This window comes from Vicia villosa, unplaced genomic scaffold, assembly GCF_029867415.1.
Source record: "Vicia villosa cultivar HV-30 ecotype Madison, WI unplaced genomic scaffold, Vvil1.0 ctg.000860F_1_1, whole genome shotgun sequence".
NCBI lineage: Eukaryota > Viridiplantae > Streptophyta > Magnoliopsida > Fabales > Fabaceae > Vicia > Vicia villosa.
In genome coordinates this window covers 495412-508360 of record NW_026705389.1, presented here as the reverse complement: position 1 = coordinate 508360, position 12949 = coordinate 495412, and the positions used below count along the sequence as shown (strand labels likewise).

The following is a 12949-nucleotide window of genomic DNA, read 5'->3' as shown; positions in this document are numbered from 1 at the left end:
AATCCACTAATCACACAAGATTACAATGGTTTTCCACTTAGACAACTTCTAAGTCTTCTAGAGTATACTGATCACAACCTGATCACTCTAGGAACAATCTGCTTAGATACCCTCTAAGACTTTGTAGAGTATTCTGATCAACAACCTGATCACTCTAGTTCTTACAACTTAATTTAAACAAAATTCTAAGAGTTACAATGCTTCTTATAAAGCTATAATCACAATTGTGATATTTCTCTTAAAGTTTAAGCTTAATCTCACGAAGATATTACAACAGCAATAAGTGAGGTTGAAGATGAAGTTATGAGAGCTTTTGAATTGAACAGCGTTTCAGCGTTTTTGGATCGAGTGTTATGTTCAAAGTTCGTAACCTTGCTTCTCATCAGAACTTCATATTTATAGGCGTTTGAGAAGATGACCGTTGGGGGCATTTAATGCTTTGCGTGATCCGTACAGCATTGCATTTAATGTTTCACTCTTTTGTCAACTACCTCGAGCCTTGCTTTCGCTGTGTCTACTGACGTTGCCTTTAATAGCTTTCAACGTTCCTTTTGTCAGTCAGCGTAGCCTGCCAGCTAGTACTTGCTTCTGATCTGATGTTTGTGTAAACAACGTTTGAATATCATCAGAGTCAAACAGCTTGGTGCAGAGCATCTTCTTGTCTTCTGACCTTGAAGTGCTTCTGAGCGTGATACCATGAGAACTTCAGTGCTTCTGCTTCTGATCTCAAGTTCTTCTGATGCTTCCATAGACCATGTTCTGATTCTGCTTGACCATCTTCTGATGTCTTGCCAGACCATGTTCTGATGTTGCATGCTGAACCTTCTGGGTCAGTGCTTCTTGCGCTGATTTTGTGCATACTCTTTATATAATTCCTGAAATGGAAATTGCATAGTATTAGAGTACCACATTATCTCATACAAAATTCATATACATTGTTATCATCAAAACTAAGAATATTGATCAGAACAAATCTTGTTCTAGCAGGGTCCTTCTAGGTGTATGCTTCAAATAGATCTTCAAAAAGCCTATGACATAAATAATTGGCATGCCTTTGAAACTATTATGCAGGAAGTTGATATTCCCTCAAAGTTTATTAGATGGATCATGAATACCTTAACTAACGTCTCTTACATATTTAACATCAATGGATCACTATCCAAGTTTTTGATTGCTAAGAGAGGTATTAGGCAAGGGGATCCTATTTCCCCTTACCTATTTTCTATTCTTATGGAGAACTTGCAGAGATGCTTACATCAGATGCAACTTGATTCAAAATTCAACCATCATGCTAAGTGTAAGAGATTGAACCTAACAAATCTTATGTTTGCTGATGATGTTTTGTTATTTTCAAGAGGGGATTTCATATCTGTGGAACTGATGGTGAAGTCCTTCCACAAATTTCTGAATTCTACAAGTATGAAAATTAATAACTCTAAAAGTAAAATGGATTTTGGTGCTGTCCAACCTGAATTGAGAGAGAGTCTTCTTAGATTTACTGAGTTTAAGGAGGGCACTCTTCCCTTCAAATACTTAGGGGTTCCCATTACTCACAAGAAGTTATCTGTTGATCACTACCTAGAATTAATTGATAAAATTCTGCACAGGATTAGACATTGGTCTGCCAAGCTCTTAACTTATGCTGGGAGGCTCCAACTCATAAAGAGTCTCTCCTTTGCTTTGGCAAATTACTGGCTGACATGTTTTCCCTTTCCTAAAACTGTGATTAGTAAAATAGATTCCATTTGTCGATCCTTCCTCTGGACAGGTAAGGACTCAATCAGTCGCAAGAACCTTGTAGCTTGGTCTTCAGTTTGTAAACCCATTAAGGAGGGGGTCTTTGTATCATTGATTTGAGCGTATGGAATAATTGTACAATGCTGAAACTTCTGTGGAACATTTGCAACAAACCAGACAGTCTTTGGGTTAAATGGGTGCATGCCTATTACCTAAAGAATCAGAGCATTTTAGAGGTTCAACCCAAAGCCACGTGCACTTGGATTTTCCGTGATATTCTGAGTATGGGGGAAATTATGTAGGATCATTAGCAGGTTTGGGATGCTATATGCCTTAAAGGGAGATTCAAATGTGGGGAATTTTATCATGCTCTCACCAATACCTTGACAGTACCTTGGTATAGACTCTACTCAAATAATCCTGCAAGACCGCGTGCAACTATGATTCTATGGCTGCTCTATCATAGGAAGCTAGCCATCAAGAGTAGATTGATGATATTTGGCCTTCTTGGAAGTGACAGATGTATCTTTTGTGACGAGGAAGAAACTATAGATCACCTATTCTTTGACTGTTGTGAAACTAGGAAGATTTGGATTGTTGTGTTGGATTGGATGCATATCTGGCATTCTCCTAGGGATTGGACTGCTGAATTACCTTGGGTTATAAGGAATGGTAAAGGCAAGGGCTGGAGAGCTAAGCTGTTCAAGCTTGCTGTAGCTAAAACAGTTTATGGTGTCTGAGAATATCGCAACAAAGTGTGTTTTAGCAAACCTACTGAGTATAACCATATTGTCAATGGTATTGTTGAGAAAATTGTATATTGTGGTTGGTTTTGCAAAGAACTCAAAACCCATATAGCATGTCTTATGGCTGGTTAGGTTTTCTTTGTTTCTTTAGTTCTCTTGATAGTTGGATCCCTTGGATCACTGTGTACTTCATGAATTTTTTGGATTAATAAAGTATTTTTCTTCCAAAAAAAAAATTATACAATTGCAAAGATAGAATTGTAAATTTTTATTAAAATTCCTCTCCTCCCCTCGTGAACCAAAGATATAACATATTTTTAAATGAAATCCCTCCCCTCCCCTCGTTTGAACCAAACACATATATAATTACAAAAAATCCCTCTTCTTCCCTTCCATTCTCTCCATTAAAATTCCTCTGCTCTCTCTCATTTGAACCAAACAGACCCTTAGGGTCTGTTTGGTTCAAATGAGGGGGAGGGGAGGGATTTTAATGGAGGGGAGGGAAGGGGAGGGGAGTTGAGGGAATTTTTTTAATTAGATAGGTGTTTGGTTCAAACGAGGGGAGGGGAGGGGAAGGGAGGGATTTTAATTAAAAATATGTTTGGTTCAGGAGGGGAGGGGTTTTATTAATAATTTACATTTTTATCCTTATTATCTTATATAAGTGATACAATATGATATTCAAATGTGAAAAATGTATACATATTTTTTTGTTAGTAAAAATTCTAATATTGAGTGACTAAAAAGTTATAATTTACTACATAATGTTAAAAAATTAATTTCACTTAATTCGAATAAAATATTCAAAAACAAATTAAATTATATGTTTATAACAACTTTTAAATCTTAATGAATTATTCAACACATTATATACATAAAATAATTTATTATTAAATATAAATGGTTTAAATGTTTTAATAAAATAAATAAAAAAATTAAAATAAAAGATTTAAAGTTTGATATAAAAGAAAATATGATATGGTACATAACAAAATTAGAAAAAAATATAAATAAACATAAAAGAGTTATAAAAAAAATAAAAAAAATACAATGATTATGATTTATATTAAGGATAAATTTTTTTAAATAATTTGAAGGCGGAGAATAATTATGATAAGTTGATAGAAGCAATCGGAAAAAATCACAGAAGAGAACAGTAATATAAAAGAAAATAAATAATTTTGAAATATTAACATAAAACTGAGGATATTATAGTAATTATAATAAGTTTTAAAATATCAATTTTCAGATTACCTCCCCTCCCCTCCAAATCCCCCCGATTTGGGGGGACGCAAAAAGTGTGTTTTGGAGGGGTTTTGCTCCCCTCCCCTCCCCTCCCCTTCCCTCTTAAAATTAGAACCAAACACATTTAATTAGAAATATTCCTTCCCCTCCCCTCCCCTCCCCTCCCCTCCATCTACCTCGAACCAAACACACCCTTAAAGGTGGACGAAGTTTCTAGTGAAAAACTAGGTTGGATTATGCTCTCATTATGATAAGTACTATGATTTTATCAAATAGAAATAGTGTGGGTCGATGGAAGAGAATTTACTATTAGCTTGGTGGAGGATTTTGAAATAGGGTTATTGGATGACGCATGTTTGGTGAAATATGAGGGTGAGGAGTAAGGGTGGGAATAGGCCAGGCCGGCCTACAGGGGCCTACGGCCCAGCCTACATAGGCCTAGGCCAGGCATTTTTAAAAGCCTATTTTATTTAATAGGTCAGGCTTAGGCTATTAAAAAAGCCTATGAAGCCTTATAGGCCGGCCTATATTTTCATATATATTAGAGATATGTTGAATAAGTTGGTTCATGTATGCATATATATTAGAAAAAAAATGCTAAATTGGCTACCCTATATATATATATATATATATATATATATATATATATATATATATATATATATATATATATATATATATATATATATATATATATATATATATATATATATATATATATATATATATATATATATATATATATATATATATATATATATATATAACAAATGCTAAATAGGTTCACTTATATATGTATATATAGGTCGACCTACAAAACTTCTTAAGTTATACAAATTAATTGAAAAATTTAATGAGATACAGACTTTTTTAAATAGGCTTTCAGGCTAGGCCAGGCTTTTAAAAAGGCCAGGCCAGGCCAAAAAACTGAGCCTATGATAGGCCTTAGGTCAGGCTTAGGCCTTTTAAGTTTATCGTAGGCCAGACTCAGGCCTTCTAAAGCCTAGCCTAGCCTAGCCTATTTCCACCCCTAGTGAGGAGCGACCAGACCATCTAGAGGGTATTGACACTGAATATGCTCCGAAGGTTAAGCACCTAGTATTTAATTTACATGACGACTGAATTAAAGAGGCTGATTTTTCAGCCTAAAATATATTTATTAATAATTTCCTAAATATTTTGATTTCTTATTAACATTTATATATTTTGATTGATATTTAGTAATTTTTTATCTTATTAAATGCATCTTTATTATTTGTTGTTTCAAGAAATTATTTATTTTTAGCAATATCTCCTCCAATTTCTCCTATAAATTTGTTAAGTTATTGAATGAATTTTTGCCATTTGAAGTAGAAATTTATTAGTAATTCCCTAAATTTATTTTATTTAATTATTATTAACATTTATATATTTAGACTAAAATTTTATAATTTTTCGCCCCTATTAATCTCATCCTTATTATTTATTGTATTAAAAAATTATTTCTTTCAATATATATCAATTAATTTCTCCCGTAAAAGGTATTCAGTTAGAGGGTGGATTTTTTCCACCTAAAGTAGGAATTTATTAGTAATTCCCTAAATTTATTTGATTATTATTATTATTATTAACATTTCTATATTTTCATTGAATATAATAATTGTTCTATTTATTAATTCCCTAAATTTATTTAATTATTATACTATGTTTTAAATGAATATTTAATAATTTCCCCTTCTATTAATTAATTGCACCATTATTTTAATAAATTATTTATTAATAAATTTCCCCTTAATATTATTTTAATAAATTATTTATTTCTTATAATATCTCCACTATTTACACCTATAAAAATTGTTGAGTTAGTGGATTAATTTTTCCTCCTAAAGTAGGAATTTATTAGTAATTCTGTAAATTTATTTAATTATTATTAACATTTCTATATTTTCATTGAATATAATAATTGTTCTATTTATTAATTCCCTAAATTTATTTAATTATTATACTATGTTTTAAATGAATATTTAATAATTTCCCCTTCTATTAATTAATTGCACCATTATTTTAATAAATTATTTATTAATAAATTTCCCCTTAATATTATTTTAATAAATTATTTATTTCTTATAATATCTCCACTATTTACACCTATAAAAATTGTTGAGTTAGTGGATTAATTTTTCCTCCTAAAGTAGGAATTTATTAGTAATTCTGTAAATTTATTTAATTATTATTAACATTTCTATATTTTCATTGAATATAATAATTGTTCTATTTATTAATTCCCTAAATTTATTTAATTATTATACTATGTTTTAAATGAATATTTAATAATTTCCCCTTCTATTAATTAATTGCACCATTATTTTAATAAATTATTTATTAATAAATTTCCCCTTAATATTATTTTAATAAATTATTTATTTCTTATAATATCTCCACTATTTACACCTATAAAAATTGTTGAGTTAGTGGATTAATTTTTCCTCCTAAAGTAGGAATTTATTAGTAATTCTGTAAATTTATTTAATTATTATTAACATTTCTATATTTTCATTGAATATAATAATTGTTCTATTTATTAATTCCCTAAATTTATTTAATTATTATACTATGTTTTAAATGAATATTTAATAATTTCCCCTTCTATTAATTAATTGCACCATTATTTTAATAAATTATTTATTAATAAATTTCCCCTTAATATTATTTTAATAAATTATTTATTTCTTATAATATCTCCACTATTTACACCTATAAAAATTGTTGAGTTAGTGGATTAATTTTTCCTCCTAAAGTAGGAATTTATTAGTAATTCTGTAAATTTATTTAATTATTATTAACATTTCTATATTTTCATTGAATATAATAATTGTTCTATTTATTAATTCCCTAAATTTATTTAATTATTATACTATGTTTTAAATGAATATTTAATAATTTCCCCTTCTATTAATTAATTGCACCATTATTTTAATAAATTATTTATTAATAAATTTCCCCTTAATATTATTTTAATAAATTATTTATTTCTTATAATATCTCCACTATTTACACCTATAAAAATTGTTGAGTTAGTGGATTAATTTTTCCTCCTAAAGTAGGAATTTATTAGTAATTCTGTAAATTTATTTAATTATTATTAACATTTCTATATTTTCATTGAATATAATAATTGTTCTATTTATTAATTCCCTAAATTTATTTAATTATTATACTATGTTTTAAATGAATATTTAATAATTTCCCCTTCTATTAATTAATTGCACCATTATTTTAATAAATTATTTATTAATAAATTTCCCCTTAATATTATTTTAATAAATTATTTATTTCTTATAATATCTCCACTATTTACACCTATAAAAATTGTTGAGTTAGTGGATTAATTTTTCCTCCTAAAGTAGGAATTTATTAGTAATTCTGTAAATTTATTTAATTATTATTAACATTTCTATATTTTCATTGAATATAATAATTGTTCTATTTATTAATTCCCTAAATTTATTTAATTATTATACTATGTTTTAAATGAATATTTAATAATTTCCCCTTCTATTAATTAATTGCACCATTATTTTAATAAATTATTTATTAATAAATTTCCCCTTAATATTATTTTAATAAATTATTTATTTCTTATAATATCTCCACTATTTACACCTATAAAAATTGTTGAGTTAGTGGATTAATTTTTCCTCCTAAAGTAGGAATTTATTAGTAATTCTGTAAATTTATTTAATTATTATTAGCATTTCTATATTTTCATTGAATATATTAATTGTTCTATTTATTAATTCCCTAAATTTATTTAATTATTATATGTTTTAAATGAATATTTTATAATTCTCCTTCTATTAATTGCATCATTATTACATTATTATTTTAATACATTATTTATTTCTTATAATATCTCCCCTATTTTCACCTATAAAAATTGTTAAGTTAGTGGATTAATTTTTCCTCCTAAAATTGAAATTTAATAGTAATTACCGAATTTTTTTAATATTAATAACAATAATATATTTTTACTAAATATTTAATAATTTTTCTTCCTAATTAACTGCATCATTATTATTTATTGTTTTAAAAAATATTTACTTTCTATAATACATCAACTAATTTTTGGATGAATGTTTTCTGCCTAAAATAGGAATTTACTAATAATTTTTCTCTCTTATAAATTGCATCCAAAAAAGTATTTAAAAATAATATTATTACTATTATAAAATAAAATATAAGTTAAGGATAAAATGTATAAATAGAAAATTAAAGGAAAAAGTATCTGAAAATAATATTATTACTATTATTATAAGATAAAATTAAAAGTTTACCAAAAATGAAAAACAAAATGATAAAATTGCCACGTCATCATTAGTCATTGCATGACTTTATTATAAGAAAACTATTTGACTTCATTTCAATTATGTTTTCTTCCCGCTACTAAATCTTATATTCTCTGTAACAAAAACTATTTCCATTCGTTCTCAGTCTCATTAGAGGATGGTTCCTTCCAAACGTCATTTCCCATGCGAAGAAGATGAAGGATTAATTCAGCAGAAGAAAGCAAAAACAGTCGAGTGGTTCTCAATTCCGCTGATTGTGACTTAGGTATTTATTTTTCCCTACTCTTTCAGTCTCACTCACTTCCGCAAAATTTAAAATCCTCACTTTAATTTCGTTATTTAATTTGTATGTTTATATATGGTTTTTCTTTATTAATGTTGGTTAATTTTACATTTATTTAATATCATAATTGAGGCAATAGTTATTTGAATGTTAATCTATGTGTTTGATGATTGATATTGTTAGATTTCAACATTGAATGCAATGGACTTGTTGGATATGGCCTTCATAAGGAAGGCTTTGGTTATTGTTGGTCTGGTGCTAAAGCTAGTGTTGGAATAACAAAGGGTAGATATTGTTATGGCTGTGTTATTCTTTCTGCTCAGCCTGTTGATACGGATGACACTCCTCCTGACCAGCGGCACCTTTGTCGTCTTGGTGTTTCTAGAGGTGATGATGCTGTTGGAACTCTAGGTGAGACCAAACACAGCTATGGTTATGGAGGCACCGGCAAGTTTTCTAATGCCGGCAAATTTTTGAATTTTGGTGATAGGTTTAGTGTTGGTGATACAATAGTTTGTTGCGTTGATCTTGAGAGTAAACCACTTGCTTCTATTGGTTTCTCTAAGAATGGTAAATGGTTGGGTACTGCATATCAATTTGATGTCAGTTCCCTTGGTCTTGGAGCAGATTCTTCTTTTCCAAAGGTTTCGCCTTGGGAGTGGGCACTTTTTCCGCATGTTCTGTTGAAAAATGTTGTGGTTCAGATGCAGTTCAGTGTTGAACAAGGACTTGTTCCTCAAGAAGGATTCAGACCTTGGGCCTTGGCCGTTGCAGATGGAAATGCAGTTATAGGACCTTCATTTTCCGACCCAAAGGATTGTGACTTGATGATGCTGGTAGGATTACCGGCTTCTGGCAAGACTACATGGGCTGAAAAATGGATGAAAGATCATCCGGAGAAGCGTTATGTTTTGCTTGGCACAAACTTAATTCTTGAACAAATGAAGGTTAGTTTAGCTTCCGATCAATTTTTGGTTATCATTTTTCTATCTTCGATCTTTACTTAATCTAATGATGTTCAGGTTCCTGGACTGTTGCGGAAAAACAACTATGGTGAAAGGTTTGATCGTTTGATGGACAAGGCAAGTTCAATGTTCAATTTACTTCTGTCCAGGGCGGCTAACATACCTCGCAATTATATAATCGATCAGACAAATGTGTACAAAAATGCACGTAAGCGTAAGCTTACGCCTTTTGTTGACTATCAAAAGGTAGCTATTTGTCTTTTTGTTTGTTGAAGCTAGAAAAATAAGTTTACTATAGATTTGATAATATAATATTTTGTCCGTTCCAGATTGCTGTTGTCGTATTCCCAAAGCCAGAAGAGCACAAGAGACGGTCTGAAAAAAGATTTAAAGAAATGGGCAAAGAAGTTCCAGTTGATGCTCTGAATAACATGATTGGTATTTTTTTACCTTTTACTTGTTATCTACTGGTGTTTAGTTTATCTTATTTTTATTAACTTAAGAATCTTATGCTTGTTCTGTTATTTTATGACCATGGCAGCTAATTACATTCTACCTAAAAGCAAGGATTTGCCGAATTCCGATGAATATTTTGATCAGGTATATTAACTTACACTGCTTTTTGTTGATCTGACTATAAAATTATCATACATTACTATACTAAAGCTTCATTTATATTTCAAGGTTTTGTTTGTTGAACTGAACCGAGACGAGTCTCAGATGTATTTGGATCAGATGAAGCAAGATACTCCATCTCTATCTAATAACAACCCGTCAATATTATCACGCAGAGGTTTTTCTCGGTCTTCTTTTGGGCCTGCATTGCAAAATCAAGGAAGTTCGACAGGTTTTTATCTACTTACAGTTGCTTATCGATCTTCCAGTCTATTTTATTGTATAATTATCTTTAATAATCCCGACGTTATTGCATTTTTGCTCAGGAAGTAGCATTCAACAGTGGAGAGCTCATTGTCCAAACTCTCAAACCGGCTATAGGATGCCTAGTCAAGTTAGTCAGATAAACCTATTTTACAACTTTTTATTTACTTGCAAACTTTTCAGTGCTGTTAATTGCAGATCATAGAAAATATTTTGACAATATGTTTTCAGGTGGATGCACCTGGTCATATGACAGAACCTCAGCTAAGCATGAATCCTTTGTCTGGAGGATATCCAAGTCAAATTTCTCATGTCGCAAGATCACCCCATCCTTTTGGACTTTATTCCCATGACGAATATCCTAGAGATAATGCTGGTTCCAGTAGAACTTACGGTGGCATCGAAGCATACAGGAACCCTGTTTTGGGTAGCCAGTATAGACCAAGTACGGCAGGGAACAGCAACATTGGTTTACCTGGAAGACCTTATGTTCAGTGGCGGAGCCAGGGGGTGACCGGGGAAGGCCATGGCCACCCCATTACTTTTTAGAAACCAATATATAGAGTGAGGCTACGTTGATGAGACTATGTTGAACAAAAAAGTCTATTTGATATGAGTGTAATGTCATTATGGCCATATACTTCAGCTAGTTGAACAAAAAAGGCTATTTGAAATGGAAGCGGATCTTCTAACTTTAGCGCGCGAACGTTACTCTGCCTTTCACTCTTTTTCACCCGTCAGATGCATCTAGATGCTAAGATAATGGCATGTGGCAAATTTTATCGTTTTGAACGAGAACTAAAAAAACATTAGAAAAACCAGAAACCACATTCAGCCCCGCATCCGTACGCCGGAAATCTCCGCTCTTCATCATCGCCATGGCCATGGAAGTTGTTGTCCTAACATTTAGAATTATCATGGCTGCAGAACCAAATTAATTAATGATGTGTAAGTCAAGATTAGCTGTAGTGCATAAAATGAGCATGGTAAAAGTGGTGAAATTGGTTTCTGGTTGGTGATGACGTTTATGTGGTGACCTTGACGAATAGACAATAGAGGTGGAAGAAGTAAGACGACGAATAAATCCGCTTCCATTGGCGGCGATGCGGTGACGTCGATGAATAGAAAATTATGCCACGATGACAATAAAAGCTGGAAGAAGTAAGACAATGTCGATAGATAGAAGGTGGAGGAAGTAAGACGATGCCAAAGACTGAGGAAATAAGACCATGCCTCCATGACGAAGACGGAAGATGGAGGAAGCAAGATGATTCCGCCACGACGGAGATGAAAGATGTAGGAAGTAGGATATGTCACCACGACAACGACGACGACATGGATGATGGGAAGAGATACGGTGCATTCCTTTTTTCCGGTTGCTTTGGGATGCTTTCACGTTTAAATTTTATTAATAAAAATATAACAGGTGTTAATATAAGGTACACTTGATTCATCGAGCGGATAATATTGATTCAAAGTTACCCTGACTTTGCCGCTTCAAAGTCAGAGAATCCTTATCCATTTGAAAGGAAGCGGATCTTCTAACTTTAGCGCGCGAACGTTACTCTGCCTTTCACTCTTTTTCACCCGTCAGATGCATCTAGATGCTAAGATAATGGCATGTGGCAAATTTTATCGTTTTGAACGAGAACTAAAAAAACATTAGAAAAACCAGAAACCACATTCAGCCCCGCATCCGTACGCCGGAAATCTCCGCTCTTCATCATCGCCATGGCCATGGAAGTTGTTGTCCTAACATTTAGAATTATCATGGCTGCAGAACCAAATTAATTAATGATGTGTAAGTCAAGATTAGCTGTAGTGCATAAAATGAGCATGGTAAAAGTGGTGAAATTGGTTTCTGGTTGGTGATGACGTTTATGTGGTGACCTTGACGAATAGACAATAGAGGTGGAAGAAGTAAGACGACGAATAAATCCGCTTCCATTGGCGGCGATGCGGTGACGTCGATGAATAGAAAATTATGCCACGATGACAATAAAAGCTGGAAGAAGTAAGACAATGTCGATAGATAGAAGGTGGAGGAAGTAAGACGATGCCAAAGACTGAGGAAATAAGACCATGCCTCCATGACGAAGACGGAAGATGGAGGAAGCAAGATGATTCCGCCACGACGGAGATGAAAGATGTAGGAAGTAGGATATGTCACCACGACAACGACGACGACATGGATGATGGGAAGAGATACGGTGCATTCCTTTTTTCCGGTTGCTTTGGGATGCTTTCACGTTTAAATTTTATTAATAAAAATATAACAGGTGTTAATATAAGGTACACTTGATTCATCGAGCGGATAATATTGATTCAAAGTTACCCTGACTTTGCCGCTTCAAAGTCAGAGAATCCTTATCCATTTGAAAGGAAGCGGATCTTCTAACTTTAGCGCGCGAACGTTACTCTGCCTTTCACTCTTTTTCACCCGTCAGATGCATCTAGATGCTAAGATAATGGCATGTGGCAAATTTTATCGTTTTGAACGAGAACTAAAAAAACATTAGAAAAACCAGAAACCACATTCAGCCCCGCATCCGTACGCCGGAAATCTCCGCTCTTCATCATCGCCATGGCCATGGAAGTTGTTGTCCTAACATTTAGAATTATCATGGCTGCAGAACCAAATTAATTAATGATGTGTAAGTCAAGATTAGCTGTAGTGCATAAAATGAGCATGGTAAAAGTGGTGAAATTGGTTTCTGGTTGGTGATGACGTTTATGTGGTGACCTTGACGAATAGACAATAGAGGTGGA

General features: G+C 31.9%; 1 protein-coding gene across 1 annotated transcript; it reads left to right on the top strand.

Moving 5' to 3' along the window:
- The first annotated feature begins 1065 nt into the window (after positions 1–1065).
- Positions 1066–10729, top strand: LOC131631750 (uncharacterized). The gene is made up of 9 exons (XM_058902515.1): positions 1066–1768; positions 8265–8318; positions 8520–9283; positions 9359–9547; positions 9631–9739; positions 9843–9901; positions 9986–10148; positions 10243–10310; positions 10412–10729. Exons 1-9 carry the CDS (start codon positions 1066–1068, stop codon positions 10727–10729), a joined length of 2427 nt encoding a protein of 808 aa, XP_058758498.1.
- Positions 10730–12949: the final 2220 nt, after the last annotated feature.

Coding starts and splice junctions, on each gene's coding strand:
- LOC131631750 (XM_058902515.1), top strand. CDS start 1,066: ATGCAGGAAGTTGATATTCCCTCAAAGTTTATTAGATGGATCATGAAT. Junction 9,740..9,842: donor TGCTCTGAATAACATGATTG/GTATTTTTTTAC, acceptor TGACCATGGCAG/CTAATTACATTCTACCTAAA. Junction 10,149..10,242: donor AAATCAAGGAAGTTCGACAG/GTTTTTATCTAC, acceptor ATTTTTGCTCAG/GAAGTAGCATTCAACAGTGG.